This window comes from Taudactylus pleione, unplaced genomic scaffold, assembly GCF_031769625.1.
Source record: "Taudactylus pleione unplaced genomic scaffold, aTauple2 ptg000318l, whole genome shotgun sequence".
In the NCBI taxonomy this organism is placed as follows: Eukaryota; Metazoa; Chordata; class Amphibia; order Anura; family Myobatrachidae; genus Taudactylus; species Taudactylus pleione.
In genome coordinates this window covers 3,182,047-3,202,711 of record NW_028284719.1, presented here as the reverse complement: position 1 = coordinate 3,202,711, position 20,665 = coordinate 3,182,047, and the positions used below count along the sequence as shown (strand labels likewise).

Genomic DNA, 20,665 nt, shown 5'->3' with positions numbered 1-20,665 from the left:
ACCATGTGCCCCAGTAGTATGCCCCCCAGTAAATGCCCCCATTAGCATCCGCCCAGTAGTATGCCCCCCAGTAGCAGTGCAACCATTAGCATGCCCCCAGTAGTATTCCCCCCAGTAGTATGCCCCCAGTAAATGCCCCCATTAGCATGCACCCAGTTGTATGCCCCCCAGTAGCAGTGCCCCCCATTAGAAGAACCCCCCATTAACAGTGCCCCCATTAGTATGCCCCCAGTAGTATGCCCCCCAGTAGTATGGCCCCCAGTAGCAGTGCCCCCATTAGCATGCCCCCAGTAGTAGTGCCCCCAGTAGCATGCACCCAAGTAGCAGTGCCCCCATTAGCATGCCCCCAAGTAGCAGTGCCCCCAGTAGCAGTGCCCCCCAGTTGTAGTGCCCCCAGTAGCAGTGCCCCAATTAGTATGCCCCACAGTAGTATGCCCCACAGTAGTATGCTGCCCAGTAGCAGTGCCCCCAGTAATATGACCCCCAGTAGTATGCCCCCATTAGCATGCGCCCTAGTAGCAGTGCCCCCATTAGCATGCGCCCTAGTAGCAGTGCCCCCATTAGCATGCCCCCCAGTATCAGTGCCCCCATTAGCATGCCCCCCAGTAGCACCCCCTTAAAAACACACAAATAAAAAATAAAAAAAAAAACTTACCTGAATCCCTGCTCCTGCCACCGTCCGTCCCGCTCTGCTGCTCTATTATGCGCATAGGGAGCCGGAAGATGGAGCTTATGAGTGAGCTCAAACCGGCTCCCTCCGTGCAGAAACCAATGAGAGTCTGCCTGACTCTCATTGGCTGCTATTACAAACACACAGTTGCCGCTGGTGGCTGTGTGTTTGTTCTCTGTAGGGCAGACCGCTATCACAGCATTCTGCCCTACACTAGAGGAGCCCTGTCGTCGGATTCTCTCGCGAGAATCCGACATCAGGAGGCCGCTGTTCGGCCCCAAATGGGGATCCGAGTCAGGTGGGGAACGCCACAACAGGGTTCGGGTGGATTCGGATCCCCTATGTTCAGAGCGGTTCGGATTCCACAGAATCTGAAACGCTCATCTCTAATTATTATTAACACTTATACCCCTTTTCCACCAAAATTCCAGGTCTGACCCGGAGTTGGAAAAGGGTTCCTATCCGGATCAAACCAAGAATTTTGCCGGCACCGACTCGGGATATTCCCGAGTCGGCGCCGCTCACACCGGAGTCGGATCTGTATAGACCCGGCTTTTCCGGCTTGTAAGTGGTCGCTTGGAGATGATGTCATCTCCAAGCTCCACTGAAGCTGGACCAATCGGCCAGCTTGCAGCGCACTCCAGGTCATCATGCCCCTTAGTGCACTGTTCTCACAGCAGGGTTTCATGGGCTATACCCATGTTAAACCCTGCTATTTACCTGGGTTGGATTGCCGGGTCACTTGACCCTGCGATCCAACCCTCTCCCCTTTTACACCAGGGAGCTGCCCGGGTTAACACTTCAATAACCCAGGTTTTAGCTCTGGTGTAAAAGGGGTATAACTAACACTTAGTATTTCACTGGTGTGCTACCCTGGGGTGTCTGGCCTTTGCTGGCTTTTTGGGGTTCCGCGTCCTGGACTTTGACTTAGAATTAGAAACCTCCAGTATCAGAGATGCCGTGACATGGCCTGGAGGCTTACACATAATTTTGCAAACGTATGCAACTAAGATCTCTGATTTATCTACCATCATGTAGTTTTTCAAATCTTTTTTGCTGATATCATTTTGAGTGCTGGGGGATACCTTTTGTTGTTTCTTGTAGTTACTATATAGGCCAGAGAGACACTAACATGACCACAGGACCTTCAGCAGTTTAGTTGAGTGGCAGCACCTCTTTCCATAGTATCAGAACCTCTACCCATTATATGCCCCAACTCCTTGCTTTGTAGAATAAAACACAAAAACAAACCATTTTAGCATTATTTTTTAGTTTTGTTTTATTAGAAACACAAGTTAAAAAAAATAATGAACATTTTCTGAAAATTACTTTTTTTTAATATACAGTAAACGTTATCTATGCCACACGACAAGAGCTGCACAGTATGTAAGATTTAGTAAATGGCTGAGGGCTATAGAAGGTAAGAATAACTCTCATAGATCAGTAGCTTTTGAAGGAATCATCTATCAAACCAATGGCCACTACTCAGACATCCTAAGTATTCCCTTTGACAGCAGTAAGGACCATCAATTGCTTATAATCTAAGAGGTCACTCTCTACTTTTCTATCAAGTACCTCACAAGAACTAATTACAAATCCTTCATCAGTGAGGGTCTTTCTTACAAAGCTTTCATCACATTTAAATGCATGTATCCTATCATTACCAGCTGTGAAATAAGTGGAATTTAGAGCCCCAATTACAATAAAGTTTCCACCAGGCTTAAGCAACTTTGACATCTTCCTTAGGTTTCTGATGTATTCTTGTTGGTCCTGACTAACCACATCCAGCACCCATGCAGTGACTATACAGTCGGCTTGTGGCAACATCACCGGATCTGTGAGGTTTTCTTTGCTGAAGTCAATTTTCCCAATGCGTTTAATTGTTTCCTTCAACTTTTCTTCCTTATCTTCTTCTTCCACACTAAAATAATAAACCCATAACATTATATAATACAGCTGGTTCAAGTGACAGTGCAGAACTGTATGTTTCACTTCAGTCTCTTTATACCTTAGCCCAGTGGTTCTCAAAAATTTTCTGAATCACGGTGCCCTAGAGTATCAGCAGTGTTTTCATGGCAGCCCTAAGTCAAAAGTTTGTTATTGAGAAATTCAGAAAACAAATGTAGTGAAGTAAATTGTGCTTCCATGTCATCCTTAGGGTCAGTTATATGGTGGTGGACAGGTTTGTGCTTCTGTTTATCCACATATTTACATTACATTGACCATAAATATTTGGATTTGGTGATGGACCACCAACCTGAGGCACCCCTGCAAGTGTCCTGAGGCACCCCAGGGTGCCATTGCGCACAGTTTGGGAAACACTAAATAAAACACAGTACTTGCAGTCACTTGCGCTCCTCTGGAGTAAATACCAACGACAGAATGGTAACTTCTTGAGAGGATTCCCCCTAAACAGAAAATCCCATATTCTTCTCATGTAGAAGACCCTCCTTTCTTTAGGTCAATGATGGTTTCCTCAAAAAAAGGTATATAAAATATATATAGTGAAGTAAAGCTTTATTATTTTAAAACATATCCATAAAACATATCCAATAGAGAAGCAGCATACCAGATCTATAGGGGTGTAGGACAGCACACACCCAAATGAGCCAAAATAGGGTATAAACAGTCACCTCCCGGGATTGGTCCGTGTTTAACCGTGGTCTCCTGAGTGGATGTCCTCAACTCCCTTCACCTGGTAACTTTTTCTCTACCTCTCCTTGCTCACCAATGCGTTTCTGCTCATGTGTTGCCTTTATCAAGGTGTAAATACTATAATGGCTTGTACTTCCTTAAATACCCTTAGATCTCTTACTGGTGGGTTCTTAATTTGCTTTGAACCCGACCACTAACTACTTTATTCGCATACCATCCACTCCCCTCACAAGGGGGATTCTCTAAATATGCTTTCTCCTTAAAATGTCCATTTATTGACCTGTAAAAGATGTGAAAATTATAAATCAAACGGCGTGTGTTCCATTCAATGGAACGCGCGCTCTTTCCGGTTCCTGTCACTCCTTCCGGAAATACCACTTCTAAATGTATTGCGTGCGTTCCATTGAATGGAACGCATGCTACATCCTGTTTTCGTCACTCCCTTGACTTCCGGAAGTGACGTTAGAATGTCACTCCATATGGGGCTGTTATCTCAACTACCGTCCAAAGATGGCGTGCGTTCCATACAATGGAGCGCACGCTCCCTCCGATCTCTATATTTTGTTTAATCGCCGGATCTCGTGGGGTCACCATCTTAATTTGCGCTCCAGCTTATGGAGCGCAGATCGCTTCCGGATTTTCTCTATCCAATAGTCTCAAGAATCGCATTTAGCTATTTTTAACAGATAGGCTACCTTGATTATCAAACTACATAGGGTCATCATCTTTTTTGCGCTCCAACTTACGTAGTGCATATCACTTCCGGATTTACTATATCGAATAGACTCAAGTATCCCACTTGCTATAGCTAGTCAAATGGGTTATCCAGGTTTTCCCCACTTCACCATCCCGTGGGTGATAAATACAAGTAATAGCAGGGTTATATAAAATCGTACAAAATCAATAACAATGTGTACATATACAATATAAAAATTTATAAAAATATAAATATATCGGTGATAGAGCTTTTATAAAAAATAAATAATAAAATATATACTATAAAAACCTATAAAAACCACTTTAGTTCAAACTCTAAATTTAACCCCCCCGGTGCCAGAGATCCCATTTCATATATCCATTTCATTTCCATTTGAGCTAAATTTTGTTCAATTTTATTTTTCCTCCAGTGCTTTTGAACTGACTGTATAATTATAACAGATTTAAGAGATTTACATCCTTAAAATGCTTAGACAATGAATGATTCTCTACGCCATTTCTGATATTACGCAGATGATCAGCCCATCTATCTTTCAAAGCTCTTGAGGTGCGACCCACATATTGTAGGCCGCATTCACACTCTACCACATAGATACTTTTTTTAGTATGACATGTAATAAAATCTTTTATGCGGTAATTTTTCTTTGTGGTAGAAGATTTAAATTCTTCTATTTTACTTTCCTGTACATTGTGATTCCTACACATTAAACACAAACCACATCTGTGAAACCCCAACGTGTTTAATCTTCCTGATCTCTTAGGTGGGATTGCACTTTTTACTAATTTATTTTTTAAATTCCCAGCTTTTCTATACACAAAATGTGGCTTTTGTGGAATAAAGGATTTCAACAAGGAGTCCCTGGTTAATAAGTGCCAATGTTTCTTAATCACACTTTCCAACTCCTTACATTGTTTACTATATGTGGTAATAAAAGGTAAAGTAATCGCTTCCTTGTTCTTTATTTCCTTAGGTTCTAATAAGATAGTTCTGTCAACATCTGCTAAATCAGCAATATAATTATTTAAGCAATTTCTTCATACCCCTTAGACATAAATTTCTGATTCAAATTTTCAGCTTGATCTTTAAATACTTTTTTATCTGTACAGTTACGACAAATTCTCCTCATTTGCCCTTTGTGGGCATTCTTAATCCATATTGGATGATGGTTGCTTCTAGTGGACAGATATGAATTACTATCTGTAGGTTTAAAATAGGATTTTGTTTTAAGAATTCCATTTTCAATATATAAAGTTAAATCAAGGAAATTAACTTGTTCATTACTGATATCATATGTTGATAATCAAGGTAGCCTATCTGTTAAAAATAGCTAAATGAGATTCTTGAGGCTATTGGACAGAGAAAATCCGGAAGCGATTTGCGCTCCATAAGCTGGAGCACAAATTAAGATGGTGACCCCACGTGATCTGGCAATTAAACAAAATATGGAGATCGGAGGGAGCGTGCACTTCATTTTTCATGGAACGCACGCTGTCTTTGGATGGTAGTTGAGATAACAGCCCCCGTGGAGTGACAATCTAACGTCACTTACGGAAGTCAAGGGAGTGACGAGAACAGGATGTAGCGTGCGTTCCATTGAATGGAACGCACGCCATACATTTAGAAGTGGTATTTCCGGAAGGAGTGACGGGAACCGGAAAGAGCGTGCGTTCCATTGAATGTAATGCACGCCGTTTGATTTATATTTTTCACATCTTTTACAGGTCAATAAATGGATATTTTAAGGGGAAAGCATATTTAGGGAATCCCCCTTGTGAGGGGAGTGGATGGTATGCGAATAGAGTAGTTGGTGGTCGGGTTCAAAGCAAATTAAGAACCCACCAATAGTAAGAGATCTAAGGGTATTTAAGGAAGTACTAGCCATTATAGTATTTACACCTTGATAAAGGCTCCACATGAGCAGAAATGCGTTGGTGAGCAAGGAGAGGTAGAGAAAAGGATACCAGGTGAAGGGAGTTGAGGACATCCACACAGGAGACCAGGGTTTCACATGGACCCATCCCGGGAGGTGCCTGTTTATACCCTATTTTGGCTCATTTGGGTGTGTGCTGTCCTACACCCCTATAGATCTGGTACGCTGCTTCTCTACTGGATATGTTTTATGGATGTTTTCAAATAATAAAGCTGTACTTCACTATATATATTTTATATACCCATTTTTTGCGGAAACCATTATTGACCAAAATAAAGGAGGGTCTTCTACATGAATAGAATATAGGATTTTCTGTTTAAGGGGAATCCTCTCAACAAGTTACCATTCTGTCATTGGTATTTACTCCAGAAGCGTGTAAGTGACCGCAAGTACTGTGTTTTATTTGGTGTTGAAGAAAGGGTGTTAAGTGATCACCCTAGCGGCCACTGCAGCACCATTGATTTGGAGCGCAATTTTTATTTTGTTTGTTATTGTATATTAGTTTGGGAAACACTGCCTTAGCCACACAAAAAAACTGCAATTACTCACGCAATTGGGCAATTGTTGTGCTCTGCATATGCATCGCAGTGTGTGTGTGCGCGAACTGTCTGCTGCGATGGGGACTGGGATTGCAGCGGCTACGCACAGTGATTGACAGAAATCGTCATTTGTGGGTAGTGATGGTGGGGTGGTCGGTGAAATGCAGGCATTGCAGTGCATTTGCATGCCATTGTAGGGGCATGCATAGATTATCCACTGTGATCCCATACACAGTCTGAGGTCTCATAGTGTGCGTGGTTGTTAGCGATTCCTGAGAAAGGTCAGAGCTTGTGCAAGTGTGCGTGAGGTGCTCGATTGTACCGACGGTTTTATGGATATGTGCAATGGAAAGTGGGTGTCCTTATGTAGTTCTGAGTTTACATTGCGATTGCAATGGATTAGCATGCTATCGCAGTTAAACTGCGTGCATAAGAATCAGTCCCTGTGTGCTGTTTATGTGTAAGGTATCTTATTTAATGATTTCTTCCCTGAATTGCTATCTGCACAACTGTAACTGTTGAATCGGGAGGTATACTGGCCACCAACAAGGAAATATTCACTATCAGCTAACTCTCTGATCGACATTCAAAGCTAAAACAGTTCTTTAAGTTACATTTTAGTTATTTTTTAAAATAGACTTATCCTTTATGTTCTTGTATATTTAGAATCATATTTTACCTGATGCCTCCCAGCTCGGTAACAATCTTAGATGCATGAGTCCAGTCGAAAGCCCCAGTGCGGGTGTTCACCCATTTGTTCAGTTCCATAATACACGACTCTCTTAATTTTAGTATAGTGATCTCTTTAAAAAATTCACTAATAACAAAAAGATGATGAACGATGGATCCTAAACTGATGTCAATCATAGTTTCTCCTTTTATACAACCTACAGGGAAGATTCAGATAAGAATAAAATCAACATTCTAAATAAGTAAAGTGAGACATTGTGGGGTCATTCAGAGTCGGTCGCAAGCGCTGTGTGCTCGCAACTGACTCGATGTTGCCCCACTGAGCATGCGCATGACGGAGCCGGCTCTTTCGTGCGCATACGTGAGACCCGGCTAGCGACGTGTGCTCCATCGCTAGGGGTCTCGCAGCAAACAGGGCGAGCTGTCAATGGTGAGTGACAGCTCACCCCATTTGGTGGGCGGGCAGGGGGCGTGCCTGGCCAAACGGAGGCGTTCCAGTCGGAATGCTTGCCGTTTGGGGGTGGCCCCACTGACATCATTGCTGATGTCGGTGGGGTGCTTCCAGCTCGATCAGAGCAGGAAGCTCCCTGGGGCTTACGAGTGCCCAGACCCAACCTTAGGGTCTGGTCATAAGCCCCGATGGTCGCAATGGTCTTGACCATCTTGACTATCACCCATGTTGTTGCTAGAGCTGTGGGTGATAACCCACACCTTAGCAATCGACAAGGAGGTGGTCGTTCAGGATGCAAGCGGCCACCCTGATTCAGTGCGACCACTTGCAACTAACGATCGCCTCTGAATGAGGTCCATTGTGTTGTAAACAAAAGTCAAATATAAAAAATAGCATGACATATGTTATGTGATAGATATACAATTCTCGGGTGTCTGGTCAAGTTCTGATATGCGCACTCCTTGGTGTGCAATCATCCACCCAAAGCGTGTGTATATTAGAGCACTGCCGCACACCCAAGAGTGATATATCTATCTAATGAAATGGTCCCTGTTGTGACAAAATAGTTATGTGGAGTTGATATTCAGGCAAACAGACCCAGAATAGGAGATAAAAAATTTCAAAAAGGCTGTTTCATTTATTTTTTTTTAAAGTAATTTTTTATTGATTTTTACCAATATAACATCCAAAAGTTGTATACATATATATATATGTACTCACATATACTCACATGCATAAAAACTGTATAAATACACCGGTACACAAATACAGATATATGTGGAAAATACAGGTACCAATATATTATTCCATTTTATATAAAGGAATAAGTTTATATTACTAGCAGAATGACACATAAATGAGATAGCAGTAAAGTATAATTATAGTTTAACTAAGACTAGAGAATAACTTTGTCTGCATCTCAGTACAGGCAATCTATAATATTTTCTAAAGTGCTTTATATATATATAGAACAATTCTCAGTAATTATCTGAATTAAGTGAGAAAAAGCACTAACAAATACTGACAAGGGACGGATAACACATAAGGAAAGTCAGGAAAAGCAGGGAAGGAAAGAAAAAGAAAAAGAGGGGGGAGGGAAAGAGGAGTTAAAGAGATGTGCCAAAATAATTTAGACGACATTGTCTTTATCAAGTTGACTATAATTAGAGTCTAACAATAGCTAAAGTAGCAATGGGAAATGGATATGAACTATAAACCCATATCATTTCTATTTAGGTCTTGATGAAAAAAGATAAACATCGAAGTAGTATCCAATCCGTATTTTCAAACAACTGAAAAATGTGGTCTTGAGTGGATTTATTTAATGTTATAATATAAGGTTCCCATTTATCATAACATTTTTTCACTCCTTTATTTATGTCAGGTAAAGTTGACCTTCTGTCATAATATACTAATTGTAGTAATTTATATTTGACTTCCATCAAAGAAGGAGACGATCTATTAATCCAATGTACTAAAATTACTTTTTTTGCTACCGTAACTATATTAATAATTAATGAGAGTTTTGCCATTTTATGTGTCCCTAAATCCCAATGTTGGAAATTAGCACATAGACATGCTAATGGGTTAGGTGATAAATTTAATGTAAATATGTTATTAATCATTTGGACAACTTTGTACCAAAATTTCCGTACCTTTCTACATTCCCACATGCAATGGATAAATGTAGCATCTGCCATGTGACATTTGGGACAAACGCCCGTTTCAGACTCCATGTATTTACGCTGTGCTGGAGAAATATATGCCCTGTGAATCGTCCGCAAGTGTACTTCTTGCAAGTATGATGATTGCAATTTTCTTAAAGTTGATTCTAGGTGCATTGTTAAATCAGAAAAGTCAGGTATGGCTATCACATCTTTCTTCCATATATTATGTAATGATATCCACTGAGCAGCCGAGAAATTATTAACCAAATGTGCATATAACATGTTGATTTTGTATGGGACATTAACTAATAGTTTTAAAAGTGATCTAAGAGTAGTAGATTCAATGTCATTATCGGAAACTAAAGGAGCAGTAGATATGTAATGTCTTGTTTGCAAATACATGTAAAAATGTTGTTTTGGCAAATGATACTTCTGTTGTAAATCAGCGAAAGACAATAAGGAGCCACCTGGATCAAAAACTTTGGTGATACTTGATAGGCCTTTCTCTCTCCATCTAAGATAATTGCTGTTAGTCAAAGAGGGAGGAAAGGCTGGGTTACCCCATAAGGGAATGTACGGGGAATATAAATAATTACTTCATAACTTTTTGTTAATAGAAATCCACGCATAATAAGTATCTTTAAAGATAATATTTTGTAAAATAAGAGGAGGAATATCTTTAATTTTGGAATGTAATAAATAATGCACTAGGGGAGTATGGTGAGAATAATGCCCAATCCAATAGTCTATCTGTATACTCTTCTTTGTCTGATATCTATATTTTTCCGTTATATTAATGATTGGATAACGAGTAACTCTTTAGATCTGGGAGACCAAAACCTCCTTTAGATCGAGTATTAGTTAACCTAGTCTGTGCTATACGAGGGCGTTTACCTTGCCATAGAAAATGTAAGAGATTTTTGTTGAGAATTTTAATGTCTTTTAAGGACAAACCAATCGGAAGCATTTGCATCAAGTAGAAAATTTTTGGAAAGATAATAGATTTTATTACCGCTATTCTCCCCAATAATGAAAGGGGTAAGGATTTCCAATTATCTAGCAATGATTTTATTTTAGCTATCATTGGTATATAATTGGCCTCAAATAAGTGTGATAAATCTGAAGTAATGTGAACACCTAAATATTTAAGTGTGTTTGAAACACCAGAAAATAATGGTATAAATGGTAAAGAATTAAAGTAAGTCTTTGATCCACATATAGGCATTACCTCAGATTTATCTAAGTTAACTTTATACCCCGAAATCAATCCAAAAGAGGATATGAGATCCATCACTGCTGGGAATGATTCCTGGGGATTGGAAATGAAAAGCAGCATATCGTCAGCTAAAAGCGCAATTTTCAAAGTGACGTCACCAATTGAAATTCCTTCTACATGCGGGGATACTCTTAATGCTATAGCCAAGGGTTCAATTGCCATGGCAAATAAGAGTGGAGATAGAGGACATCCCTGCCGTGTTCCTCTGTATATCTCAAATGGTGAAGAAATATATCCATTGCAAGAGACCTGTGAGAGTGGGTTCGTATATAATGTTTTTAAAACATCAACAAAAGATAGAGGGAAACCAAATTTAATTAATGTTGAATAAAGATGTTCCCAAATCACAAGGTCAAATGCCTTTTCGGCGTCAAAGGAAACTATCATATGGGGATTGGAGCATTGAGAAAGTCGAAGATGCTGAATTGCAGCTAACAGTCTTCTAACATTTACTACCGAATGGCGACCCATAATAAATCCGGATTGATCCGTATGTATGATTTGTGGAAGGATTTGTTTCAATCTTTCCGCATAAATTTTTGTCAATATCTTATAGTCGATATTAAGTAAAGATATCGGTCTGTAAGAACCTGGGAGTGATAAATCTTTACCAGTTTTAGGTAAAACTTTAATTATTGCAGAATTAAAGTAAAGTGGAACTGTTTTGGTGTTGATAATATGATTATAAAATGAGACCAATGTGTCTCCAATCCTTGGTAAAAGGATTTTATAAAATTCTGACGATAAGCCGTCTGGTCCGGGGGCTTTAGAAGACTTCAGCTCCTGCACAACCCCTGTGACCTCCTCGTGTTATAGGATCTGTTACAGAGTTTGCTAAGTCTGTTTGTATCTGAGGGAACGAGAGACTATCCCACCAAGAAGAAGCAATATTATTAGATTCAGTGGAAGTAACATTAAGTGAGTAAAGTTTGGCATAGAATGATCTCATAACCTCTGTAATTTGGCTACTTGAGGTGGTCAAAGAGCCATCGTCATTTTGTAATGGGTTAACAACCATTGGTTTCCTGGTTCCTTGCAACAAATTAGATAACAATTTCCCAGTTTTGTTGCCAAATTTATGAAATTTGTAATTAATCAAAAATAGATGTCTGTCTCCTTTATTTTTCATGTATTCATCGAAATGAATTTTAGCTTCATTATATGCCTCTTTTGATGAGGTTGACGGGTTCGTTTTAAATAATTGAAACGCATTAGTGAGTCTATTTTGAATATCTGAATATGCAACAGCTAGTCTCTTATTCTCCGCCGAAACATATGAAATAATATTGCCACGAAGGACTGATTTAGCTGTTTGCCAAAATAATGACGGATTAGACTCAGCATGAGATATATTAGTGTGTTTATAATCCATCCACCCTGTTTCCAATTTATTACAGAAAGAAATAGACTGCGAAAGGTATGCTGGAAATTTCCAATGTCGATATGGACCTCTATCTAGAGTTGTCTGAATAATCATCCAGACCAACGCATGGTCAGATAAAACTATAGACTCAGTTTTTGCCTTTGAAACTTGTGGAAAAAGTGAGTGAGATGCCAAAATGTAGTCTATTCGTGAAAAAGTATGATGAGCTGAAGAGAGACACGTATAATTTTTTTCAATAGGATTAATAGCCCGCCAAACATCTACTAATTGAAGTCTAGATGCTATAGTTGGGACTCCTAACTTAGGTAAAGATATTGTAGAAGAGGTTTTCTGGGATCTGTCTAAATATGAGGATGAAATTAGGTTGAAATCACCACATACTATCATTGAGTCAGAATCATATACCAATAGTTTAGTTAACAATGACTGAAAAAAGGATTATTTATATATGTTTGGAGCATATATATTACAAAGCACATAGTTAGTCTTATGGATACATATTTTAATTATGACATAGCGACCGTCTGGATCAGCGTCCATAGAGATAACAGATAAAGGAATGGATCTTTTGGCCAGAATAACAACCCCTCGCGATTTAGAATTAAAGGGAGCAGCTGCTATTAATTTCCACTGGAGCATTTGTAATTTAGTTGTCTCTTCTGCCGTCAAGTGAGTTTCCTGAAGACATACAATATCTATTTGTTGTTTAGAGAGATACATGAGAATTTTACGTCTCTTCACAGGAGAATTTATTCCTCCTACATTCCATGTGCCAATCTTAAGCGCCATAGTGACTCATAGAAGGTTATAATAATTATAAGAATAAATCTTATATACCTGAAGTCATACATTTCCATTTTTCTTAAAATGATATAAAGTACTGGGGGAGGAAAAACCACAGGGGAAGAAGAACAAACAGACAAAGACAGGGGGAAGACAAAGCATATCATACTCTAATTTGATATTATGTCAATGAACTCTAGCCCAAAGATTATTAGGCAAAACAATATTTGCATCAATAAACCAAGAAACATATTTAGACAATAATGTCTACAGAGCCTCTTGTCATAACCCTCTAAAAATTATTAATCAAGAGAGCTAATATTATAATGTCCTTATCACTAAGGTAAATAGAAAAACAAAAAATGCAAAGATAATATTTCTATAATCTAGTGGAAAATCTTTCAAGATCACGTAAGGATAAAGATCAATTATTAATCAAAATATACTTATCCAATGATGAAATAATTATGCAGACTATTTTTTAGGACATCAACCTCTATTGAACCGGTAGAAATGGTATCAGTCGAAACGTTGTCCACTTTTTATAAGTTTGGCCAATTTAGTTAAAATGAGATCATGTTGGTGTAACAATAGTATCAGAAATATCCTGAGACAAAGCTTCTTGTTCCTAACGGATGTAAGCCATAGCATCTGAAGGATTGGTAAAGTCCTTATACGTTGAACCTTCAAAAAGTCGAAGTCTGGCTGGGTAAATAAGGGCAAATTTGCGTTTATCTGCAGCTAGTTGTGAATAGACAGAGGAAAACGCTTTCCTTGCTCTAGATAATTCTACAGAATAGTCTTGAAAGAGAGAGCTTCGTACTCTCCCAAAGAATTGGCATGGTTCTTTTCTTTGAAGCCGCCCAAAATGCCTGTTTATGTAGGTAATTAAGACATCTAAAAAGGACAACTCTTGGACGCATGTTAGATGAATTGGGAGCTTGGCCCAGACTATGAACTCTCTCCACCACTAAGTCACTACATTCTTCTTCAATTTCAAGTAATTTGGGTAAGGTATTACGAACAAAATGAGCCAATGCTGGGCCTTTAATTGATTCTGGGAGTCCAACAAGTCTAGTATTATTTCGACGGGACCTATTTTCTAGGTCGTCTAGTTTGTGCCATAAATGGAAGTTGTCTTGCTCTAATTTCTTCACTGTGTGCTTTAGTTGTGAGACATCCTGAAAGACTTCTCCCATCCTTTGTTCTGTTACAGTAACTCTATGTGTTAACTCTTTCAACTGTGACATGATATCTGAAACAGCTTGCGACTAGAGTGGACCCATTGTTGTTTTAATGGCTTCCACCACATCGCTATAAGTAATGGGAGCGTCTGACACACTACGATTCTGTTTAGAAGACTTAGTGTCTTGAGGTAATATTACTTTCTTAGCTGCAGGATCTTTATCCTTTCCTGGAGACATTACCGTTTCAGCTCGACGTTTTTCCTGTCTCTGCTGTTGCGGCTTCAGCGTGGCTGGTGCAGAAAAATATTTTTCCATAGAAAATCTATATATTATAAGGCTTTATAGTCTCGGTAATATTGAAATAAAGAAGTTGCGGGTAACAACAGGGCTCTGTGTAGGAGATATTCTCTACTTCATAATTATAATGAGAGTATGGAGTGTAAATTTAATACCACCTGGAGTGAGGGATAATCATGGAAAATGAGTATGACCTGTCCAGCAGTGCCACTTATTATTGATGTCTCATCCAGTGGTTGTGGGGGAAAAGCAGGGTGATATTAGCTCTGTGGATCTCTATATGTATCCAGGAAGACCCCTCCTGTCAGTCTAACATTCAAGGCCTGAATGTTATCCAATATGGCCTGCTTCACTACTAGCTTTGTGTATTACACCACAGTAGTGTATCCTCAAATATAATAATCTGGGACCCCTTTGTTCTTTTACCAGTACTACTGTGCCCACCTTAGCAGCCCGATTATGTAGTGCCGCAGGCAGAGAGCAGTATATATTCCGGCGTCTCCTCACTTCCGGTTTCCATCGCGATCGTGCTGGCCTGAAATCGAGGCCGCGGTCTCAGCCTCAGTGCTAGGCCCGAACAAGGACCAGAGACGAGTATGCCGCGAAACGACTTAGACTTATGCGGCAGGCTCTGGAGGACTGCCGCTTCGTATAGTAGCCACTCACCAGTCACTGGTGCACCCGTGAGCCTTTCTTTTGTGCTTGATCGCCGGGAGTGCTATCAAGAGCACGTCTTCCCGGATCCACATCCAAGCCACGCCCCAGGCTGTTTCATTTTAATTATTTTAAATAAATAAACATTTGACTGGATAACAGAGTTTAAAATTCAGAATAAGTTGTTTAAACAGTTGGACATTAATGACTAGTGTCACTTTAGGAGTGGTTCATTTTGGAAAGAAAATATGTGTTGAGCAGTGAATTGTACTGGTAGGAAGTTCTAATGCTACATTAGGGTCAGGGCTGGCATGTATATTCTCTATTTGCTGTGCTGGATTCCGAAGTAGCTCCTCAGGTTAAGTCCTGTTTAAGTTCTTTGCACCAGAATTGGTGTCATGTCCTTTGAGTTATGAAGTAATTTTGGCATTAGTTGACATTTTTCTGTCAGAAATGTGTATTTCAGTGAGGCACTGATGTGTATGATTGTAACTGAGGCAGTTATTTTGGCAGGACAGATGGTGTAATGGTTAGCAGTACTGCCTCACAGCACTGAGGTTATGGGTTCGATTCCCACTATGGCCCCAACTGTGTGGAGTTTATATATTCTCCCTGTACTTGCGTGGGTTTCCTCCCATACTCAAAAAATATACTGGTAGGTTATTCGGCTCTCAACAAAATTAACTGTAATGTGTATGTGTGTGCATGTGATAGATTATAAGCTCCACTGGGGCATGGACTGAGGTGAATGGACAACTTTTCTCTTTAAAAGCGATGCGGAGCATGTGTGCGCTATATAAATAACTGGTAATAATAAAATTATTATTATTTGCTGCTATTCTGTGAGCAGTCTCTGTGAGAGATGTTATTGTTTACACTTGGAGGGATACACTGGTCGAACACCCCTATAGCCGGCCCTGAGAGAGGGTAGTGTGTAGCCCACTCACCAGGGGCATAGGGCAGGCAGTTTATTTTCCTGTGGCTGGGGGTAGGACAGGTAGGGTATGTCCCTTGGACCACTAGGGTGAGTAGTGTATGTTCCAGAAGGCAGGGAATAGGGTGCGTAGTGTATAACTCCACTTGAACAGGGTACAGTATTTCTCAGGAGCCAGGGGACAGGTTGTATAGTGTATGTGCCTACTCCATATGGGTGCACTTTATGTCTGGGTGCTGGGGGGGTAGTATAACTTACTGGGGTCAAGGTGGTTGTTTTGTTGTAGGGTATAAAGGGCATGTCTCTGGGGCCAGAGGTAGGACAGATAGTATGTGTCATTAGTGCTGGAGGGTAGGGAAGGTAGTGTATATCACTAGGGCTGGAGGGTAGGGAAGGTAGTGTATGTCCTGTGGCCAGAGGGTATGTTGGGTAGCATATGTTGCTGGGGTGTGATTAGGGCAGGTAGTGTATGTCCCAGGGGCTTAGGTAGAGTTAGGTGTTTGGCAGGGCCTTTACTTTTTGCAGCAATGGGGTAGCCTTTACTGTTAGCATCAATGGGGAGGGCTGAGGGAGGTGAGGTGTCTAGCAGTACCTTTACTGTTTGGGAAAGTAGGGGTGGGGGCAGGCGGTGAGGTGCCTGCCAGTGATGCCTTTACTATCTGGGGCAATAGAGCTCACCAACATCCAACTTCATAGGGGAAGTAAGGTTACTGCATGATTATTTAAATTTTACTTTTTTATTTAAGATCCTGTCTCTTTCTTAAGTAGTCATGAGGGACTTCAGTCACAAGACAAGTTAGTATAGTAAATGTTATATTTATTATTGATTACTCCATGACAGGTGTTTCCCATAGAGTACCTCACTCCCACCTCCTAGTTTGGAGATGTGTGCAGTGAATACAAGCACAAGCTTATATATATAGAGACCGAGGGGTATATTTACTAAAGTGCGGGTTTTTACATGTGGAGTTGTTGCCCATAGCAACCAATCAGATTCTAGATATTATCTTCTAGAAGTTGCTAGATAAAAAGTAGAATCTGATTGGTAGCTATGAGCAACATCTTCACTTCTAAAAACTTGCACTTTAGTAAATAAGCTTTTTCTGGTAGAGTTGCTAACTGAAATCCAGAACAAACAAACAAAAATGGCAGCTGCTCAATCAATCTAGCAGTACTAATCAGGCGCATGAAAGGGAGGGGTCATACTAAGAAGAAAAAGGAGGGGGGTTTAACCCCCTATTGTTCCTCAGCACACTGAATTATACTTGCAACAATATATGAAGACTATATGGTCATAGAAATTCAGAGATATTAGTTGCATGCATTTGCAAATCCATGGGAAGCTGCTAGGCCACATCATGGCTTCTCTGTCAGTAGCAGTCCCTAACACTAAGGGGTTCACATCTGGGGTGCAGTGCACCCCAAAAATGTCCAGCCCAGGATCCATCCAGGACATCACATGAAAAATGGAAAAAGAGTGACAGTACAGTGTAAAGTATAGATGTGTAAGACTAATTAATAAGTGTTGATAAAAGGGGGTTAAAATATATGTGAAATATTTTAGAATGTAAACTCTCACGAGCAGGGCCATCTACCCTCTTGTGCTTCTCCTTACTTTAGTGTAATTTATTTCTTACTCACCACTAGGGTACCTAACACTTGGTTGCTTATGCTCTGTTGCTTATCTGGGTGATATGGTCGCTAATGTAGAAATATATATTATCCATGTCCTGCATTGTATTGTATTGTTCTGTAAGTGACTTGTCTGCAATTTGTTCTTGTACTTTGTAAGGCGCTGCGGAACACTTGTGGCGCCATATAAATGATGATAATAATAATAATAATAATAATAATAATAATAATATTACATGAATAAAATACAAACATAACATGTGATGTGAAAAGCAACTATGTGTATTTAGTGGTGATGCCCTGAGGAGGCCCAGCCAGACCAGCACCGGGGGCCCTATGCCCAACCGCTCACCCTAAATGTAAAATATACCAATTATAAGGCCTCATGATAAAGGCACATATAAATGTTGTCAATGTAAGGCCTACTGATTAAGGCACATACAAAAATGCATCCAAATTGAGAGCCAGCTTACCTGGAAGTCACCCCTGGGAACTCCAACTACTACTAGAACCAGCATGTCCTTCTAATGCTTGGTTCCTTCATGCAACTCATAACAAACAAAAATGGCAGCTGCTCAATCAATCTAGCAGTACTAATCAGGTGAAACCCAGAACAGCAATCCTACAGTAGCTCACCTGATATGAAAACTATTGCTTAGAAACACTTGTTATCCAGTTCCATCTGTACCTTCCTCTATATACTGCAGACCACAGGTTCTGAAACTCGGTCCTCAGGACCCCAAACAGTGCATGTTTTCCAGGTCTTCTCACAGAATCACAAGTGAAATAATTAGCTCCACCTGTCGATCTTTTAAACTGATCAGTGAGTAATGACTACACCTGTGCACCTGCTGGGTGACATTAAAAACGTGAACTGTGTGGGGTCCAGAGGACTGTTTGAAAACCACTGCTGTAGACTATAGAAGTGCTTTACAGAGAATATTTCATGAATTATTTGAAGAATATTTTATGAAAGGAGTATATAGATAGATATTAGATATATATGAGATAAATAAACAAATGGCTTTAATCAAATAAATAAATGCATCCACATACTCCTTTCATAAATTAATTTGTGTATATACACAGATATCTGCTTATACATATTTATTACAGGATGACACACACACACATATATATATATATATATATATATATTAGACATACCATAATTAGTTTTAGTGAATGAACATTTAACTGTATAACAGTGATGTGCTGCTGTAAGTGAGAGGGTGATGTGCTGCTGTCAGTGAGGAGGTGATGTGCTGCTGTCAGTGAGGTGGTGATGTGCTGCTGTCAGTGAGGCAGGAATAAGCTGCTGTCAGTGAGGTGGTGATGTGCTGCTGTCAGTGAGGTGGTGATGTGCTGCTGTCAGTGAGGCGGGGATGTGCTGCTGTCAGTGAGGTGGAGACGTGCTGCTTTCAGTGAGGCGGGATGTGCTAATTTTAGTGAGGTGGTGATGTGCTGCTGTCAGTGAGGTGGTGATGTGCTGCTGTCAGTGAGGTGGTGATGTGCTGCTGTCAGTGAGGAGGTGATGTGCTGCTGACAGTGAGGTGGGGATATGCTGCTGTCAGTGAGGAGGTGATGTGTTGCTGTCAGTGAGGTGGGGATCTACTGCTGTCAGGAAGGTAGGGATGTGCTGCTGTCAGTGAGGTGGGGATGTGCTGCTGTCAGTGAGGTGGTGATGTGCTGCTGTCAGTGAGGAGGTGATGTGCTGCTGACAGTGAGGTGGGGATGTGCTGCTGTCAGTGAGGTGGTGATGTGCTGCTGTCAGTGAGGTGGGGATGTTCTGCTGTCAGTGAGGTGGGGATATGCTGCTGTCAGTGAGGAGGTGATGTGTTGCTGTCAGTGAGGTGGTGATGTGCTGCTGTCAGTGATGCGTGGTGTTCTGCTGTCAGTGAGGTGGGATGTGCTGCTGTCAGTGAGGTAGTGTTATGGATTGTTTGAGGAAGGGGGCCCCATTCAGTGTCTTGCTCAGGGCCCTGTGAGATCTAAATCCACCTCTGTTGGTACCTGATGATGCACTTTTAGGCAATGAGCTAAGGGAGAGAGGCCATGAGATAACATAATTGTTCTGTCATACCGAAAGCAGCTACAGGTTCTATTTGAAAGAATTGCTATTAAAGCTGTGGAATTTGGGTTTGAAGCTACAGACAGACTGAGACCAAGTCTCACTTCAGTAACATGCTCCATGGATCTATACACCCATGAAAGGAAGATTAATGATGCCCTGCTAGCAATGCTGTTGCACCCACCCTTCACACACACACACACACACACACACACACACACACACACACACACACACACACACACACACACACCTGCCTAACTTTTAGGTTGCTCTACTCATTCTGTCTTTTCTACAGCTCTTACCAGTTCTGCTCCTCTTTTTGACCTCTTCTTTTTTTCACTGTTGCATCCATGTGGCTGGTTACTGGACTCCTCTAGTGGTGCAGTGTCAGACCAGTGGCTAAGTATGTACTTCTGTGACTCTGCATATAGTAGCTACTTTATTTCTGTACATCTGCAGTTCTGTTTTGGACCAGTGGATTGAGCAATCATGGCTGTTTATATTTAAAATGTTTAAAGAAAAAAACATGCCATGCATAGCGCCCTCTGCAGAATCCAGCACTTGGAGCAAGAGCTCCACCGGTTTCACCCACACTACACCCCTGCCTGTACACTATAATATAAAGTCACCTATTTAATGGCAGCTTCTCTGAATAACCAATTTATCTATTTTCCCTATAGATTGTAAGCTTGTGAGCAGGGCCTTCCTACCTATATATCTGTCTTTTATTACCCAGTTTTATTCTATTAATGTTTACAATTGTAAAGCGCAATGGAATATGCTGCACTATATAAGAAACTGTTAATAAATAAAATAAGTAAATAAATATTGAGGATACCATACAGCCTCAATACAAACCCGCTGTTAATGCGCTGTGCAGCTTTTCCATAATAAATACCACTCCCTCATCTCTGAATGCACTTTCTGCCTCAAAATAACAATGTAGGAAGTCCCTGGAATCCATCCCGTGCAGATGATAAAGCTTCAACTTGGGTCTGTCTTCCATTCTCTTGTCTTCTGTCACACAGGACGGGATGAGTCTCTGATCTGTATCTGTAGCCTTATAGTAATATGTATGGCTGTTCTCTTTATATACAGCAGAATCCTATAGTTATTTACTCTCA

At 40.5% G+C, this 20,665-nt stretch overlaps 1 protein-coding gene across 3 annotated transcripts; it reads right to left on the bottom strand.

Moving 5' to 3' along the window:
• Positions 1-2,164: 2,164 nt before the first annotated feature.
• LOC148509660 (nicotinamide N-methyltransferase-like) lies at positions 2,165-20,547 on the bottom strand. Of its 3 annotated transcripts, none has more exons than XM_088442901.1 (3): positions 20,400-20,547; positions 7,192-7,399; positions 2,165-2,591 (listed from the first exon to the last, which is right to left on the bottom strand). In XM_088442901.1, exons 1-3 carry the CDS (start codon positions 20,545-20,547, stop codon positions 2,165-2,167), a joined length of 783 nt encoding a protein of 260 aa, XP_088299027.1. The 3 variants fall into 3 exon arrangements, with proteins under 3 accessions (XP_088299027.1, XP_088299028.1, XP_088299029.1); XM_088442902.1 differs by lacking the exon at positions 20,400-20,547 and adding an exon at positions 18,104-18,183; XM_088442903.1 differs by lacking the exon at positions 20,400-20,547 and adding an exon at positions 17,941-18,023.
• Between the last annotated feature and the right edge of the window lie 118 nt (positions 20,548-20,665).

What these genes read in the sequence shown, in the direction of transcription:
- LOC148509660 (XM_088442901.1), bottom strand. Translation starts at nt 20,547, where the DNA reads ATGGAAGACAGACCCAAGTTGAAGCTTTATCATCTGCACGGGATGGAT. An exon ending in GCACAGCGCATTAACAGCGG is followed by an intron (nt 7,400 to 20,399) that starts GTTTGTATTGAG and finishes TCTTCCCTGTAG; the next exon opens with GTTGTATAAAAGGAGAAACT. An exon ending in ACCGAGCTGGGAGGCATCAG is followed by an intron (nt 2,592 to 7,191) that starts GTAAAATATGAT and finishes TTATTATTTTAG; the next exon opens with TGTGGAAGAAGAAGATAAGG.